Source organism: Aulostomus chinensis, chromosome 13 (genome assembly GCF_037954235.1).
Source record: "Aulostomus chinensis isolate RoL2024-O1b breed Wild chromosome 13, RoL_Achi_v1.0, whole genome shotgun sequence".
In the NCBI taxonomy this organism is placed as follows: domain Eukaryota; kingdom Metazoa; phylum Chordata; class Actinopteri; order Syngnathiformes; family Aulostomidae; genus Aulostomus; species Aulostomus chinensis.
In genome coordinates, this window is record NC_141332.1 from 23540131 (window position 1) to 23556691 (window position 16561).

General features: G+C 40.2%; 1 protein-coding gene across 7 annotated transcripts in view; it reads left to right on the forward strand.

Annotated features, from left to right (window-relative positions):
- The window catches only part of gria2b (glutamate receptor, ionotropic, AMPA 2b), a 51862-nt gene that overhangs the window by 28722 nt on the left and 6579 nt on the right, over nucleotides 1-16561 (forward strand). For all 7 annotated transcript variants that reach the window (XR_015118952.1, XR_015118951.1, XM_086222161.1 and 4 more), the window contains exons 4-13: nucleotides 5720-5916; nucleotides 8934-8987; nucleotides 9156-9314; nucleotides 11143-11310; nucleotides 13109-13213; nucleotides 13303-13410; nucleotides 14395-14601; nucleotides 14741-15108; nucleotides 15919-16117; nucleotides 16265-16512. Coding sequence is in view for 5 of the 7 variants with exons in the window: in XM_086222161.1 (XP_086078287.1) it covers nucleotides 5720-5916; nucleotides 8934-8987; nucleotides 9156-9314; nucleotides 11143-11310; nucleotides 13109-13213; nucleotides 13303-13410; nucleotides 14395-14601; nucleotides 14741-15108; nucleotides 15919-16117; nucleotides 16265-16512 (1813 nt within the window). In the remaining 2 variants the exon portion in view is untranslated. The remainder of the gene's footprint in view (nucleotides 1-5719; nucleotides 5917-8933; nucleotides 8988-9155; nucleotides 9315-11142; nucleotides 11311-13108; nucleotides 13214-13302; nucleotides 13411-14394; nucleotides 14602-14740; nucleotides 15109-15918; nucleotides 16118-16264; nucleotides 16513-16561) is intronic.

Here is a 16561-nt window from a genome sequence, read left to right on the forward strand (position 1 = left end):
TGAGAGCCAGGACCAAGATGTGAGGGAATTTTCCTCCATTGCTCTTGCAACAAAACTGTGTGTTTTTATCAAAAGACTATGATGACTTTTTTCTAAAGAGAGCTTACTGTATTAAAGCTATGTGTAGACTGGAAAATTACACAAGAATACACAATTACCACTTCTGTATTATCTCACTTTGCTGTGTCATGTAATTCATTTCCTACAGCGTCATCTACTAATTGTGTTTCTGTGACTTAATGGAGAACAATGCAGGCTCTCGTTGCACTCAGGGACCATCCAGCACAGAAAGGGAAATCTCTCCAGATACAAAGTTCTATTCCATTGTAATACTATTACTGCAATAAAAGAATATAATTAAGACATCAATAGTATCCAGTTACAGTGGAATAACTCTTTTTGTCTGTCAAATAGGGATGTTCAGTTTTCAGATTACTCTTCATGCACTGCTTTGTACCCCACATACAGAACCAAAGTCATTGTTTTTATCTGCAGCACAATAAGGTCAAGTTTTGAGATCTCTTTCAAAAAGCCCTTAAGAGAGACTTTTATTGAGAGCTGATGGATGCACGCAGATAGCATGGGAGAACGTTTGAGTAATCCACTGGTTTAAGGTAATAGGAAGTAAATCTGCTTTGAGAAGTGGGATTGCTACCGTCTCTGCACTAGTGTTTAGGCTGAGTCCAGTATAGCGCTGGTTTTTGAAGAGGGATTTAGTGCATTTTTGCTCTTCTTCCACCTCACATCATTTAAACTCCTCCACTTCACTTTTCCCCCACATACACATGCCTCCTTTTCTCTATCTGCAGCATATGTCTTTCATGCTATAGGCCTACCATCCCCCTCATCTCTTTACATTAGTTCTTCTTCCCCCTCTGCTAGCATTCACTCCTGTCTTCCCATTCAGCCCCAATCTGACCACTGCAGAATCCAATACCCCCCCCCCCCCAAAAAAATCTGAAGGATTCACCCAGCTGTTTTATATTGTCCTTATGTTAATGATAGATATGACCTGCTACTGTATGTCTGTGATGGCACTGAAGGGCCTGTTGTGCATATTTCATCATTGCATGGCTGTCTAATTAGGTCAGTATGATCGACTCATTCCCATGGCAACCAAAGTGTGGAGAGAGGCTGAGTGAGAGAGAAAGGGAGAGAATGTAAGTGACTGAGCAGGTTGCTAAATCATGCAAGTGTGTGTGTTTGTGGGGCGAGGAAGGGTCCAAGTAAAAGATGGAACCAAGTGAGTGGATGCAACCAAGTTGCCACTGGTTATGATGAATTCTGTTAGCACATTCAAACGAATGACTGTATGAACACCGCTCCTGTCAGCTGTTGTCAGTAAGTCAGTTTAGATAATGTGTATGTATGTGGGTGGATAGGCAGTCAGAGCCTTCTTTTTTGCCTCCCATTGGCAGTGAATGCAACAACAATAAATCAAACAGCCATTTAAATTTTGACCAAAGCAACAGACAGTTTCCTTTGTATCTCAATAATTACTTTAAATAATAAGGTTGTTTTATGACATTTAAACTCTCGACATCCCTCTTGAACCATTGTTTCCTCCGGTGTTGTGCTGCAAGCCTGGCTTCACCTAGGCTGAATTGTACTATACTATCATTGTGGGTCATCTTTAACCTTGTCCTTGGCCAGCGCTTTGGGTTGCTAGTGCTCTCAAACATCCCGTACATATACGTTGGAGCATCAGCATGAAGTGACTTTAGTTCATCTCTTGTCTTTCTTGTGCTGCCTTTCCTTTTATTTAATTTTTTGCTCAGCCTGCTTGCTAGCAAAAGTTTTTCTCATGAATCAACGTGTTCATTGCTGAAGCAAGGAAGAAAATATCTCAGTTTTATAACCTGAGATTTTGATTGATAATGATAGGTTTTACATTTATGATACAAAATCACATCTCAGAATTTATGTTCAGTGCTCCATTAGTAGAGCAGAACACTCATGTTTGCAGCCCTAAAAAGGTCCTGGACACCCTTGAGCAGAAAAAACTGTATGTAATGTGTGTTTGAGTTCTTCTTCAGCAACAACACAACAACAATCACATAATCCTGCTCATCGAAACAGTGGCAGTGCGACTGATGTCAGTACTTAACTTGATATTATGCAGAAAATGTGTACCTGGGGAAAGGATTTTATGTTAAGATTTAGCTTTACTGGACCAGTAAAGTTGTAACTGGGAACGTGAGATAAGTGGGTTTAGCGCAGGATAAAAGAAAAGGTTTCTGCAGTGGTGGAAATGGGGGACAGGCAGGGGAATAAGAGGCTGAAGACAGAAAGGCAGACAGATGAGTGAGGGGACTGGCTGGTGCGATGCAGAGGCGTGAGCGGATGGAACAATCTGGCAATGAGTGGGTGATTGAGGACAGGTGAGGAGGAGAAATAGGAGTGGAATAGCCACACCCACGCGACATAAACACAAAGACAGAGAGGAGGAGGAGACACGGATGCACAAAGGGAAACCAGCAGTTGTGGCTACAGTCGTGACATTTTGGACTCTTTCCACAGTAGATGACTCAGGTAACAATAGCTTGAAGCAAACAGATGATCAACAATGTGAGTTTGCATTTTTTTGGTTGTTGTTGCCGTTGATGCACAATGCATTATTTATGAGCCTTATTTAACTGATTTGAATATTTTTGCATCAAATTATGCATATGTTAATCCTTTCCTATATATCAACTCATTGAGATTTTTTTTGATCAATGAGCATGAAGTTAAGCTTTTACAGTCAAGGCCATCTTTGTGATCACAGGCAGAGGGGAAAAAAAGAGTCTTCTCACTGAGATACACTGAGAGTTTACAGTTATTCCCAAACCACAGTTGTGATTAGTCCATCACATGAGCTATGTCATCTGCTTATTCTAAGCTGACCTTTTAATCCAGGGCCATTTAGCATCATAAGTGTATAGCACATATCATCTTTGCTCTCTGGCTCAGTAATAGCTGCGTGCCTGTTTGATAGCATCACGTTGGCAGAAAGCTGAAATGTAATATACAGTATATCTCACTCTAGGTGGGTATGCTAATTGAGCTCTTCAGGAAGCAAAAAAACAGTGTAGTGTCGGAGAAAAGGAGGTATAAAAGAAGACCTTCCATGGGCTGTACCTCTGACTAGATGAGGCAAGGGGTGTGAACTCTTAGTCTACCAATGGCTTTAGAAAACTGGTCTTACAGATGGCATCAAAACTCCGATCATAGTAGGACAAGTGCTCAGCACCAGACCGAGGAGGCAGGGGCCTGAAGAAGTTTTCTTCTTCCTACAATACACATACTAGGACAACGTTTACAGGTGCATGACATCTGCATGTCATTGCCCAAAATTGAAGTTGAGTGCAGCGTGCAAATTCACCCAAAATAATTTAAGATGCGTGGTCAAACAAGTAACAGAAAAGAGACTTAGTAATCATGTGGCAATTCTCAGTAATGGCAACATCGAGAAAGGTAGGAAGAGGCTAGAGAAACTGCCAAGTACTGAAGAAAGAACTCGACAGGATGAGGGAGATGAAATCCACAGTTGATGCCACTGGTATTTGAGCAAAGTGGGAGAATGATTCCAGGAGCAAAATCTGAGGTTTAGACGAGATTTAGGAACAGCCAAAATACTGAGCAAAATTGTCTTTGTTGTAAGGCCTAGACCAGTGTCTCGCAGAAGCGATGGGCAGTATCGATGCTACAAGTAATAGACTTAATAATTTCCACTAAAATAGTAGTAATGTGATGATATTGCCCCTGTTTTCTGTAGCAAAACACATCTCCAACCTCTAAATGACACAAGAATTTATGGAAAGCCATGTGGACAGCTGCTACCCATAATGCTGCAGGATGGAACACAAAGCAAACTCATGTATTGTCCCAGTTTTCCAGACTCCATCAGGTTAATAGCTCCAGAGAGTGATGGTTAATTACATGTAACAGCCCTCTGCAGCGGTGGCTCATTCATGGTACAATGACTCACTGTTGCCAGGTGACAAGTTCTGGAGAAACTGTGACTCGGGTCACTTCTTGAGGAAAAAAGTGGTATTACATGTCAAGATGTACCATCATTAGCTTCAGGCTAAATGTATCACCTTCAACCTTTAAGCACAGTACAGAACCAATATTTAGTTGTCCTATAGCCTCACTGTAAATCACTATGAAGTGTAATGACCGTGGCTAAGCATCAATAAAATAGTTAACTTCTACCAGAGCATAATGACCCTATGGTAATTACCATGTATAGATCATTGATATAAAACTGTGTCCCTCCATTTCCCACCACAACATCATAAAACCATGAAATTGATTACATCTGTTATTCACCTTACTGTAGCAAGGTGGAACGACACACTCTACACTGCCGAGCAGGGATCAATATCAGCAGAGATCCAGCCGTGAAACTAGAATGAGAGGGTGATAGGAGTATAGTTGAAATGGACAGTGTAGCTTTGTCTACAACTCACTGAACTTCAGATGGATCAATCGCTGCTAATGTAATTAAATGACTGGGCCTCAGCAGCTGGGTCTGTTCCTCACTGAATCATTTTTTTTATGAAGCCAAAACGAGTGAGTCCATAGGAAGATAGTGAAGTGATGTAAAGACTTGAGCAATTATTGCAACAAGGAGCACATTTAACACTTTTCCCTGGTGGGACACCATTGTAGAATGAAGGGAAGGAGCCCCATCCCTGCAGGCCCGGAGATGAGTTATTTTTGACCATGGAAGCAATAACTGACAAAACAATCTCCACTCCTGGACCAGTTAATCAGCTTGTTATGGAGCTCTCCAACTTATTGCATATTCAGAAGGAGCTCTTTAGCTTTATGAAACAATAGATGTTGGGCCTGGGTATTGGCAAATACCTCACACTATGAGAAGTATCATAATACATGGGTGACAGTGCGTATTTATCACAATATGACAGTAAGATGAAGTACATATGAGATATATCTGAAAATATATGTACATCACATTGTATTGATAACTGACTGAAATTTTTATTCAAAATTTCTGTTCTATTTTCATATGAACTCTTGATTCTCATGAAAAAAAAACTGCAAAACATTGCTGTATATTGTAAAGCTACTGTAGGTTTCCATTATTTAAAAAAATGTTGGGACGCACATATCTTGCGGACGTTGACCAAAAAGTTAATTGAGCATAACGTTTCCAGACGATGTGAAAAGACTTCCATTTTCATTGACTAAAATGTTAAACTTTGGAGGATATACTCAGATTTTTTTTGAAGCACTTGTCATAAAGCAGTTGATGCAGTCAAGTGTATTGTTCGACACTCTTGCCGCCTACATGGCGGTCGAGTTCATCACAGAATACCCGTGACTCATCTTGATGAGCTCCTTACATAAGCCACTGTCGCAGTGCAAGTAAAACCTGCAATGGCTTTCAATAAGCAGACAATGACAGCCAATCTGCAATAAATGCATGCAGCTTTCTGTCACATAATTTAGTTTTCATCCTCTTTTGGGGGGTGTTGCTCTGTTGCTTCTTCCACCTTCCTGGCTGTTCCCAAATGTTGTCGTGCATTATTTAAAGGGAAAATGGGGAAATGTAGCCTGTTATACACCCTTTGTTGACACAGTCACAACCACAGGATAAATTCTTGAGATGCTGTTCTTGTCCCATTTGTGTTGTTTGGATTTCACTACCACTCAACGGGGGATTGATAGAATGAATAATGTTACATTCTTGTATGTACTCCATCCTCAGGCTTGACGACGCTGCAGGTTGTTCTGGACACAGCAGCAGAGAGGAAATGGCAGGTGACAGCCATCAATGTGGGCAACCTGAAAGACGAGAGGAAAGATGAGGCCTACCGCTCACTCTTCCAGGACCTGGAAAACAAGAAGGAGAGGAGGGTGATCCTGGATTGTGAACAAGATAAAGTAAAAGACATCATGGATCAGGTGCAGTACAGAGTTCAGCAGTAGACTCCATGAAAACAAACCAGCATCATTAATCTGATATACCATGAAAAGCAAAATAACTTCAGTGTAAAGAATTCCTCAATATTCTGCAGTGCACATAGCAGTATGATCTTGCTTCAGTATTGGCATTGAGCTTTTGATATTGTGCTCTCCGTCTTTGATGTCTCAGTGAGTAAAGCAGTTGTGTGTTCCACCACGGCCAGCAGGCTTAAAGCAGGGCCCTGAAGCAGGAATCAAGAGGATGAATATTGGATGCTCTTGTCATGTTTTGAGCTGTTGGACCAACTGCAGCACTTAGAGTTTCAGTCTGCAGTCAGACTTCTATTGTTTAAGATATCCAGGTCCATCTTTAAACTTTTTCCATCCAATAACATGCAGTAAGTGTTCAATTTTAGATCGCACAACAGGCCTTTGGTGTGAAAGTAACACATCCACGATTTTGACTTCTCACATCTTCGCCAAAAAGTACAAGGAGGAAATAAAAGTTCACACTATGAAGGTTACACACATCTTCTGACAAATGAGCAGTTTATGAAGATTACAAATGTTGGAAAGTCTGCGTGTCTGAGTTGGGAAGTCAGTAATGTTCATGAGCTTTTAAATCATAAGGTGGGAACAATATGCTCAGAAACTGTAAAGAAGATGTGTGCCCATTTGTTTTTTGACAAAGAAGAGCAAAAGAAAAAGATTGGGAGGTTAATGCTGATGGCTATTCGAGCTCACTGTGCATGTACAGCAGTAAATGTTAATACTATTATACATCTTATGTGTGATCACAAAATTATATTCAAGACTTCCAGTGAATAAAAATAGATATGCAGTGTTGTACTCAATTACAGCACAGCTTTGCACTCTCATCTTAAGTATTATTATATTTATTTCTATAACTTTCTAAGATCCATCATTTATTGCACAACACAAACAAAAGCAACAAGGGACAGAGTATAAACTCAACAGAAAATAAAGCTTTATTTTAAACAATCACAGTAAATTCTTTTCATTTTACCAGGAAAAAAATGCTTGTATTGGGCAAATATGAATCATATCTCATTATGATTGGATGTAATCTAAAATTTAAAGCGCATTGGGAAATGATTAGCAGTGATAAGAGAAAGCAGCATATGTTAACAACCCTGTCGTCCTTTATTTATCCCTGGAGGAGACCTGTAATATCCAGCCATTATATATGCATTTATACATGTAAAAAAAATACATAAATAAAAACAATATCACATGACACCATCAGTCCAGAAGATGCAGAAGCACTGTAACAATTACACTAATTGGACAAATCAAAGACAAAACAGATGTACATCAGCAGGTTAGCTCAGTTAACATTTTACCCAAGAGACAGTATCATTGATTAACATTTAAAGCAACCTTTGTGTCTGTTTATCAGGAAATAATAATAATAAACTGAATTTATAAAGCACTTTTCATACATTAAAAATGTAGCACAAAGTGCTTTACATGTTTAAAAGCAACCACACCCCACCCAAACCCCCCACCCATACACACACATATATGCACCCAAACACGAGCACATACGCGTGCACGCACTCAAGCGCGCACACACACACACACACACACACACACTTAAAACGAGATGTAAGAAACGTTAAACGTGGCTGAATACAGAGGAGCCAAGACAGGAAACACCATCACAGGAAGCCGTCAGCACTGATTGCTGCTCACGGCCCAAGGCCAGGATGCCTCCACCCGGGTGCCCACCTCGCTGCAGGCCAGTGAGGTGCCCACAGCAGTGAAGCACTGCCATAGACCTCCACCAGGCCAAGCTGATTTTCATCCCGAGTCAGAGACACCCCTGCCAGGGCCGATCACAGCCCCCCGAGCGAGGACGGCCCCCACTGAGAAAACACTGGAGACATTGAATAAGAAACATAAAACTATGGAGATATGGAATAAAGACATAAAACTGCATAGACTAAGAACATAAAAATAATTAAAATAATATACTACTAAAAAAAATAGCTAAGATGAACTCTGTCTGAAAAGGAAATAGAAAATGAAAAGGGCTAGAATATGAATTGACTAAGAAAGTAAGACATTAGTTAAAGCTAAATTAAATAGGTGGGTCTTGAGCCTGCTTTTAAAAATATTAACATTCTCTGCAGCCCTCAGGTCCTCTGGCAGGAAATAGAGGTTTTTCGCTCATGTCAGAGTCATTTTAGTTGGACACACAAAACACTATTATTTAAATCAGTTCCATTTAGTGGTCCTAACAAATGGAGGTGCCAGTCAAGTGGTGGGATTAGTTTCAGGTGTGTCATTTATCTGAGACATTTCTTATTCTTTTTTCTGTTGCTCTGCTGATAAGGGACGTGGCTTCGGAATGAGATATCTCTGTCTGGCAGTATTTGTTACTGTGAATATCACTGTTTTTTTTTCTCAATTCAGTGATAACCTGTCAGGCATGTAGGGGAGTGAGAAATTATCATGTTAAATGTAATGGCAGAATTTGGATATCGCTATTCTTACATGTTATGGCTGGTCTGGAGTGAAATATGGTAATAGTTTAAGCCTAGTTGTGAGTTAAGACTTGTTCACTGGTCACATCAAAGAAGAAAGGGACTCACCAAACTTATCAGTAACAAAGTGAAAGAAGTAATGAAATAATAATGGCAACAAGATGTGAAAGTCAGGATCAGTGGTGTATGAATGTTGTGGGATGCAATGACTAATGTGGGTGCATGTTGTTAAGTGTAAAATATTAATAAGGCATTAGTGGAGCTTGGCAAGGTGTGTATGAATTGCTGAGCTGGCATCTGGGCAGGCAGACTCAAGTAAATTTGGAACACTTGCTGGTGTGATAGCGCCTCAGCTCACACAGAGCACGTACGCAGGACCCAGCCTGGGGCGTCACTACGGGTAAAAGCTTTTTGTTAAGGCTGGCTTTCATGCTGTAGACACCTGAGGTGTTTATGTATTCTAGTGGGATGCCTAATCTGTTTTATATGTATCTCATAATCCTGCAGGTCATCACGATTGGCAGACATGTTAAAGGCTACCACTACATTATAGCCAATCTGGTAAGTGTAAACGACTTCTCCATTTAGGGAGATACGGTCATTATTGATCCAGAGGGAACTTTAATTAAGGGGATGTGTTGTCCCTCGTTTAGTTTAGCTGAAGATCCTCATTATGTTTTGCAGCAACCTAAGAGATAATAACTGGCCTTCAATGTTCTTTTTTTCCAGGGTTTCATTGATGGAGACTTGTCAAAAATCCAGTACGGTGGTGCCAATGTGTCCGGTTTTCAGATTGTTGATTTTGATGACCCTCTGGTGTCCAAGTTTGATCAGAGATGGGAGGCACTCGAAGAGAAGGAGTATCCTGGGGCTGACAGTAAGATTAGGGTGAGTATGTTTGTGTCGGCGCGTGCAGAATCAAACAGAAAATTGTGTGTTTGAGGTAAAACTTGATCATGGTCAAACTGAAAACTGTCTTGACAAGAATGCTCCAAGATCAGTTACCTCCAAAATTCACTTCTAGTTTAGTTATCTTGCCTTCAGAATAAAAAACTTTTTTACTTTTAATTTTTTCAGAGGGTTTGGAGAGCCTTATTCTGAAAAATTCTTGGTTAAATAGCTAACGCAACATCGCTCCATCTCTGGAGAGATGTTAGCATAGCTGCTGGTTTTCATTGCTCGCACCTTGCTCAACTATAGAACCTGTTAAGCTAGCATGTTTGATGCTGTCTCTGGCCCACTCACCGGTAAATGGATTTACGTCACATTTTGCATCCCTCATCTGAGAGGAAAATATCACCTCCTTGTTAATTTACATTTGTTACATTTTATTTATTGCTTGTACAGATGGATTTTATCTAATGATAACTGTGATTGTCTTTATTGACAATATGCTTCAGATATATTGCTATTTCCCTCATTCTAAAAATAGATTTCTGGAAAATCAATCCTTCCTGGAGTAACACATACAATAAGTCAAGCTAGAGAAACATTACTCATGCTCATTCCTAAAATGAAATGAGGACTTGGACCTTGAGCCTTTACATTCTCCCTGTGCCTGCATGGGGTTCCTCCTGGTCCATGGACCAAAAACATGAGGCTTAAGTTGATTGATGCCTCTGAATCACCCATAGGTCTGACTGTGAGTGTGAAAGGTCATCTGTATGTGTCAGCCCTCTGATTGACTGGTGACCTGCCAAGGGTGTACCCTGCCTCTCGCCTAGTGTCAGCTGGGATTGGCACAAGCCTCAAACCTGTAGGGAGCAGAATATGAAATGATATGGATGGATAATCGTATGTTCTTCACTCCCTCTGAACTGAGCTCCCACTCTGTCTCAAAACCTCTCTGGTAATGTTAGACAACAGCAAAAATATTCTGTCACCTTCTGTCTGCAAAGTTCAAGTTCCTTTTGTTGCCATTCATTCAGACTGTCTGGGTGGAAAATCATCTTTGACAATTACAACACAGAACAAACTTGAGTGTGACATCAACACAACATGACTTAAAATAGCACTAGACGTATAATGTGCTTTCTAATTCAGATGAGACGCCTAAATAACAATGAGAAAAATGAGCATGAGGAGAGATGTGAGTTAAAGAGTGTGAAGGAGGATACTTTAATTTTCACGGGCATGGTGGTCAATCCTTGTGTCCGATTGGTAAATTCAAATAATTAGTTTGTGTAACTTCAGCTGCTCGGTGTAAATTTCATGTGAGGTAAACAGTTTGATGCTGAGCAAAGCTAAATCGCCTCAAACCATAGTCACACCCTTAAGCAACTTAGCCTCATTGTAAGAAAATGATGTTATTCAATGATTTCTGCATGTTTATACAAATTCTCCTTTTTTTTTTTTTTTTTGCTCCTGACAATCTTTAAGCATTACGTTAATATAATGCATTTCAAATGGAGAATCTTTTTCTGCCTCTCCGTGAAATGAAATTGCAGTTGGTAAATCATGAACTATGATGTGTCAGTACAATTAAAATCTGGTGCAGGGAAAAAAAAAGTACTTTATATGTGACATATGAAGTTTAACTTGTTAAATTATAATTTCCTAAAACTGATGTTTTTATTAATCATTTCTCAATCAAGAAGACATTTTTTAATATCATTAAGCTAGAATTTAAATCAGGTCTCATTGGTAAAAGGTTAACACTCTGATTAGACTCCTAATTCTTTGCCATCACTGTGCCTTTCCCATTTCCCTGCTCTAGTACACATCAGCGTTGACGTATGATGCAGTGCAGGTCATGACGGAGGCCTTCCGCTACCTGCACAAACAGCGCATCGACTTCACTCGGAGGGCAAACAATGGTGACTGCCTGGCCAACCCCGCTGTTCCCTGGGCTCAGGGAGTGGAGATCGAACGAGCACTGAAACAGGTAGCACATACTCCATGCACATCCTTTTAGTTGGTGAGGACTTGTTGCCGTGGTTACAGCAGATCTCTCGTCAGAGATGCACAAACACCTCAAAGGCAGGAGGTATTTCACAAAGAATGATTAAAGGCTGTGCATTTGCAAACTCCCAGATATACTATTCTTCAGAGGAGAAACCGGTCTGCACTTTGATGCAAGGGGAGATTACCTTCACTCATGCTTAGAAATGAAGCTTGGCAACCAATGAAGTTTGTTTTTTTTTTCTTCTTTGAAGTTTTCAGTAACTACAAGAAGCCATGAAAGTTCGATACAAGAGCAACGGATCGGAATACACTCCTGGACTTCTGGATTTATACACATAAAACATTTATGATATCTCAAACTACATAATAGATACAATCCTCTGTACCACAGTGTAAATTCCCCTGAGATTTACTGAGCTTTTGTTTTTCTATGTCAGCTAATGTCAGCCAGCATTGCACAAAACTTGTGTGATTGATGAGCAAATACTGGTCCATCACTTTTGACCCTTGAGGTCAGCTTTCAAGTTTGAAAGCATATTTTCCTTTCACAGCCCTCCACAAATCCAAAGAATACAGCAAAGAAAAAACAAAACATCGGAAATAGAATAAAGTGATTTAAAAAATGATCAACGTTGACGGAAAATAGATGAAAAACACAAATTAATACATGCAAATAATCAACAAATAGTACAAGAAAATTCGTCAAAGCAACCATGAAAAGATAAGACTTATGTTAGTTAAGCGATTTATAGCCCCCTGTTTTTCCCAGGTCAAAGCAACATAAGGAACATGTGGTGGGTTCTGTAAGTAGCAGATTGTCTATTTCTGGTTTGCGAAGGATCAAAATTTATTTCTAAATGGCTGCCAAGCCTCAAAGAAGCTAAAAGGTGTTAGCGCACAAGGAGTGTCCAAATTGGAGTGGGGATCACAGCAGACTGTGTATGTTAGCACATTTTTAAAGAGTCCCCTATCTCTTTTTAGGTCGTATCAAATGCAATGTGGTGCAATATATTAGTTTTACACTCTTTTGACTGATAGATGGTGCCAAGAAATACAAGCAGGAGGTTATGAAGAAAAAGACTGCTAGTCAACGTCAACATGGATGAAACAAAGCAATTTTTTACATTGCAAGCCAAGGATTTCAGGGGAAATGATGAATTCAACATGTTTTACACCTCAAGGATACCCATAACATGTTGTGAAGAGAAGCGCTACACAAAAAAAAGGCTGTTAACTTGAAAAAAAACCACAGGGTACCTTTAAGCCTCCCTCTGGTCCTTTGTGCCTCAGCCCTCTTGTTATTTATACTGGCTGCCAATGAAAGAAGAGAGAATATTTAAAAAATGTCTCTCCACACGCTGTGTTCATGCTATGATCTCCTTTCCAAACTGGACAATGATGGTTTCCTCATGTCTCTCTTCCTTGGTAGCTTGGCGTGAAACTATGTATGAGGTCATGAGCCTCTAGATTCATAGAAGAAGAGCTGGACTTCTTACTGAAACTTTCCACATGCTTCTCTCGACATGAACTTAGGAAATTTAGATGAGAAATATTAAGACTCCATTACATGTGATCCCGGGCAACTGAGGGTGTTTTGATCATTTTTTTAATTGCTGTTCTGAACATATGGGAGCTCTTCCTCCTGGCTCCCAGCCGATGTCATGTAACCATCTCTATTATTAATGAATAAAAACATTGTATTTGGCTTGTTTAGACAATTTATGGTTGTGTGGATAATACCTGATACTTTGTTGTAAGACTTTGATTTGGTCTCTAAGGTACGTGTGGAAGGCCTGACAGGAAACATCCAGTTTGATCAACACGGCAAGAGAGTCAACTACTCTGTGAACATAATGGAGTTAAAGAGTAACGGTCCTGTGAAGGTAGGTTTTTGGTGGAAATTGCAAATGCAAAATTAATGATGTGTATTTTTTTTTTTTTAATGGATTTCATTATTTATTCATCCCAACAGATTGGATACTGGAACGAGGTTGACAAAATGGCCGTCACCAAATCTGATGTCTTCGCAAACGATACGACAGGAATGGAAAACAAAACAGTCATTGTCACCACCATCTTGGTAAATATTTGAGAGTATAAGACTATTAACTACTGTGTGTTTCCCCTCTGGTTTTATGTAATTCTAGGTCTAAAATATTGACCATCATTCATCGAAGAGATAATTAAACTAAAAAGTGAAATTTGCCTTACAAATGGTTGTCTTGAGTCCACAAAGATGTAAGTCACTGCTGCATCACTTGTTTTTCACTCTTGAATGCAGACTGAGCCATCAATGTATATTTAGCTTGAAGATGATGGTGCCAGCAAAACAGTGAAAACAGGGCCATTTACAAACTCTCAAGCGCATCATCCCATATAATTCATGTTGTCTTTTCGAGCTATATGCTAACACTTTCATTTGAAACAAAAACGTGACCAGCAGGCGCATTCAGTTGAATGAACTCGCACTCATTCATGGAAGGGCTGGACCTCAGGTGTTGCAAATTGTCTTAAGCTTTAATTAATCAATCATTAAATCAAATTAAAATATTTGTGGTTTACTTAGCATAAAGCTGAATAAAGAAGACATGGATCGGGATGAACGATGTACTTGGGAATGCTTAAACTGACAGTTTAGTTGTAGCTTGTAGTTGGTGGCCAGGGGGCGCCATTAGCTTCAAGCTAAATATACGTTGCTGGCTATTTCTGCACCCTGGAGTTACAAAGAAGTAACGAAGTAGGAAAAACATCTTTGTGAACTCAAGGCACCAATTTGCAAGTTGAAAGACAAATTAGACGAGTTGGGTGAAGTTTCACTTAATTGTACGTTTTATTGAGGAAAGGAAAGTGGCTGCACTTATGCTTGATTTGCATCCTCAGATCGACAACAAAAATATTACACCATTCATTCCCGCCACCAGGCAGTGCTTTGTTTTAAGACGAGTGTCCTATTTCATTCCTAATGAGCTGTCAGCCTTGTGTGGAAGTCCTGTCTTTGTAGCAGTTCCTTACAATGTAATTCAAACCCCCTGTGCTGAACAGTGTTTTCTGTTTTGTCCTTCAGGAAGCTCCATATGTAATGCTGAAAAAGAATGCTGACCTTTTTGTCGACAATGACCGTTACGAAGGTTACTGTGTAGATCTGGCTGCAGAGATAGCAAAGCATTGTGGCTTCAAATACCAACTGAAAATAGTAGGAGATGGAAAATATGGAGCCAGAGATGCAGAGACCAAAATCTGGAACGGGATGGTCGGCGAGTTAGTGTATGGGGTGAGTTATCTTCATCAAAAGGTTAAGGTGAATTTAATAATGCCACAGTGTCACTTATTATGGTGCTTTTCTTTTTTGTAGCTATTCTGTTGCAAACCTCAAGAGAACCCTCTAATAAGTTTTGTCCTTTGTTTGATAGAAAGCCGACATTGCTGTGGCTCCTCTGACCATCACTTTGGTGCGAGAAGAGGTTATTGACTTCTCCAAACCATTCATGTCTCTTGGAATCTCCATCATGATCAAAAAGCCTCAGAAGTCCAAACCAGGTGTTTTCTCTTTCCTGGATCCATTGGCTTATGAGATCTGGATGTGTATTGTGTTTGCCTACATCGGTGTCAGCGTGGTGCTGTTCCTCGTCAGCCGCTTCAGCCCATATGAGTGGCACACTGAGGAGTATGAGGATGGACAGATCCAGACCAATGAGTCAACTAACGAGTTTGGCATATTCAACAGTCTGTGGTTCTCCCTTGGTGCCTTCATGAGACAAGGCTGTGACATCTCACCAAGGTTAGTGAAGATAATCAGCTGCCGTGTTGCTCTTGGGTCATTGAAAAATGTAATATATGCCAAACGTTCAAAAATGAATTAGCAATTTTCACAAAGGGCCCTTAAAGTTTTAGTGCAGCACATTGAAGCACTCACCAAATGAGTTCACGTAACACTTATTAAGCTCACCACTGCCAGTTAAATCTCTCTGCATTTCACAGTATATGGCGTTTGGGTCTGTAGCGATGTCCCCTACTTTAAGCGGAAAGGCAACCGCTCTTTATCACCAAATGTTGACAAAATGTACTTTCAGTTACTCTAGCAGTTTGCTGCTTAAATTTTTCAGTGGGCGGCAACATAACAGTTCAATGGAAGAGTTTGCTTTGCAAACTTTATCCATCCAACATGTTTCTGACAGATACTTCCTGGTCTCATTCAACATATCTCCAGCCATGCTAGCCTAGCAGCACAGAGTTGTGCAGGGCAATTTCAGATATTCAATGTGTGCACCAACGGAAATGTGTTTAGTTGTCACAGTAAATCCTGTACTTCAGAGATTCAGCTCAGTCTTGCGTTTACTCAAGGAAGGCATTTTTCACAGATACTTATGTTTATTTGAAAAAAAATAGTTTGATCTGATAAGTTTAAATTGTATTTCATAGTCATTTGTGATGAAAAACGACACATACCTAAATATCCTTCCATCAGACTTTTCTTAGGTCATGCCAAGTCATCTTTGATGGTACTTTATTTAAACTGATAATATGAAGAAAAAAAACCTCAAGCACTCATGTGACTATATCTGTTTGTTTGTTTTTTCTTATCTGATAGGTCTCTGTCTGGACGTATTGTTGGTGGCGTGTGGTGGTTCTTCACTTTAATCATCATCTCCTCCTACACGGCTAACCTCGCTGCTTTCCTGACTGTAGAGAGGATGGTTTCTCCCATTGAGAGTGCAGAAGACCTGGCTAAACAGACAGAAATTGCCTATGGGACTCTGGACTCTGGCTCCACTAAAGAGTTCTTTAGGGTAAGAGATGGTCTTTTTCAAGTCAACAGAAAGAGGCAAAAAATATTTGACGCACTCAGCATCAATAGAATGGATTTTCTTTGATACATACAGAAGACAGGACTTCAGCGAATGACAAGCCTTTTCCTTTGTCTTTTTCCACCACAGCGCTCAAAAATTGCCCTGTTCGACAAAATGTGGACTTACATGCGCAGTGCGGAGCCCTCTGTGTTTGTGAAAACCACAGCCGAGGGGGTTCTTAGGGTCCGCAAATCCAAGGGGAAGTATGCCTATCTGCTGGAGTCCACCATGAATGAGTACATTGAGCAGCGAAAGCCCTGCGATACCATGAAGGTGGGAGGCAACCTGGACTCCAAAGGCTACGGGATCGCCACGCCGAAAGGATCCTCATTAAGGTGGGTGGAATAGTATAACAATGTGTCCAATGTTGTTATAGTATCCCAC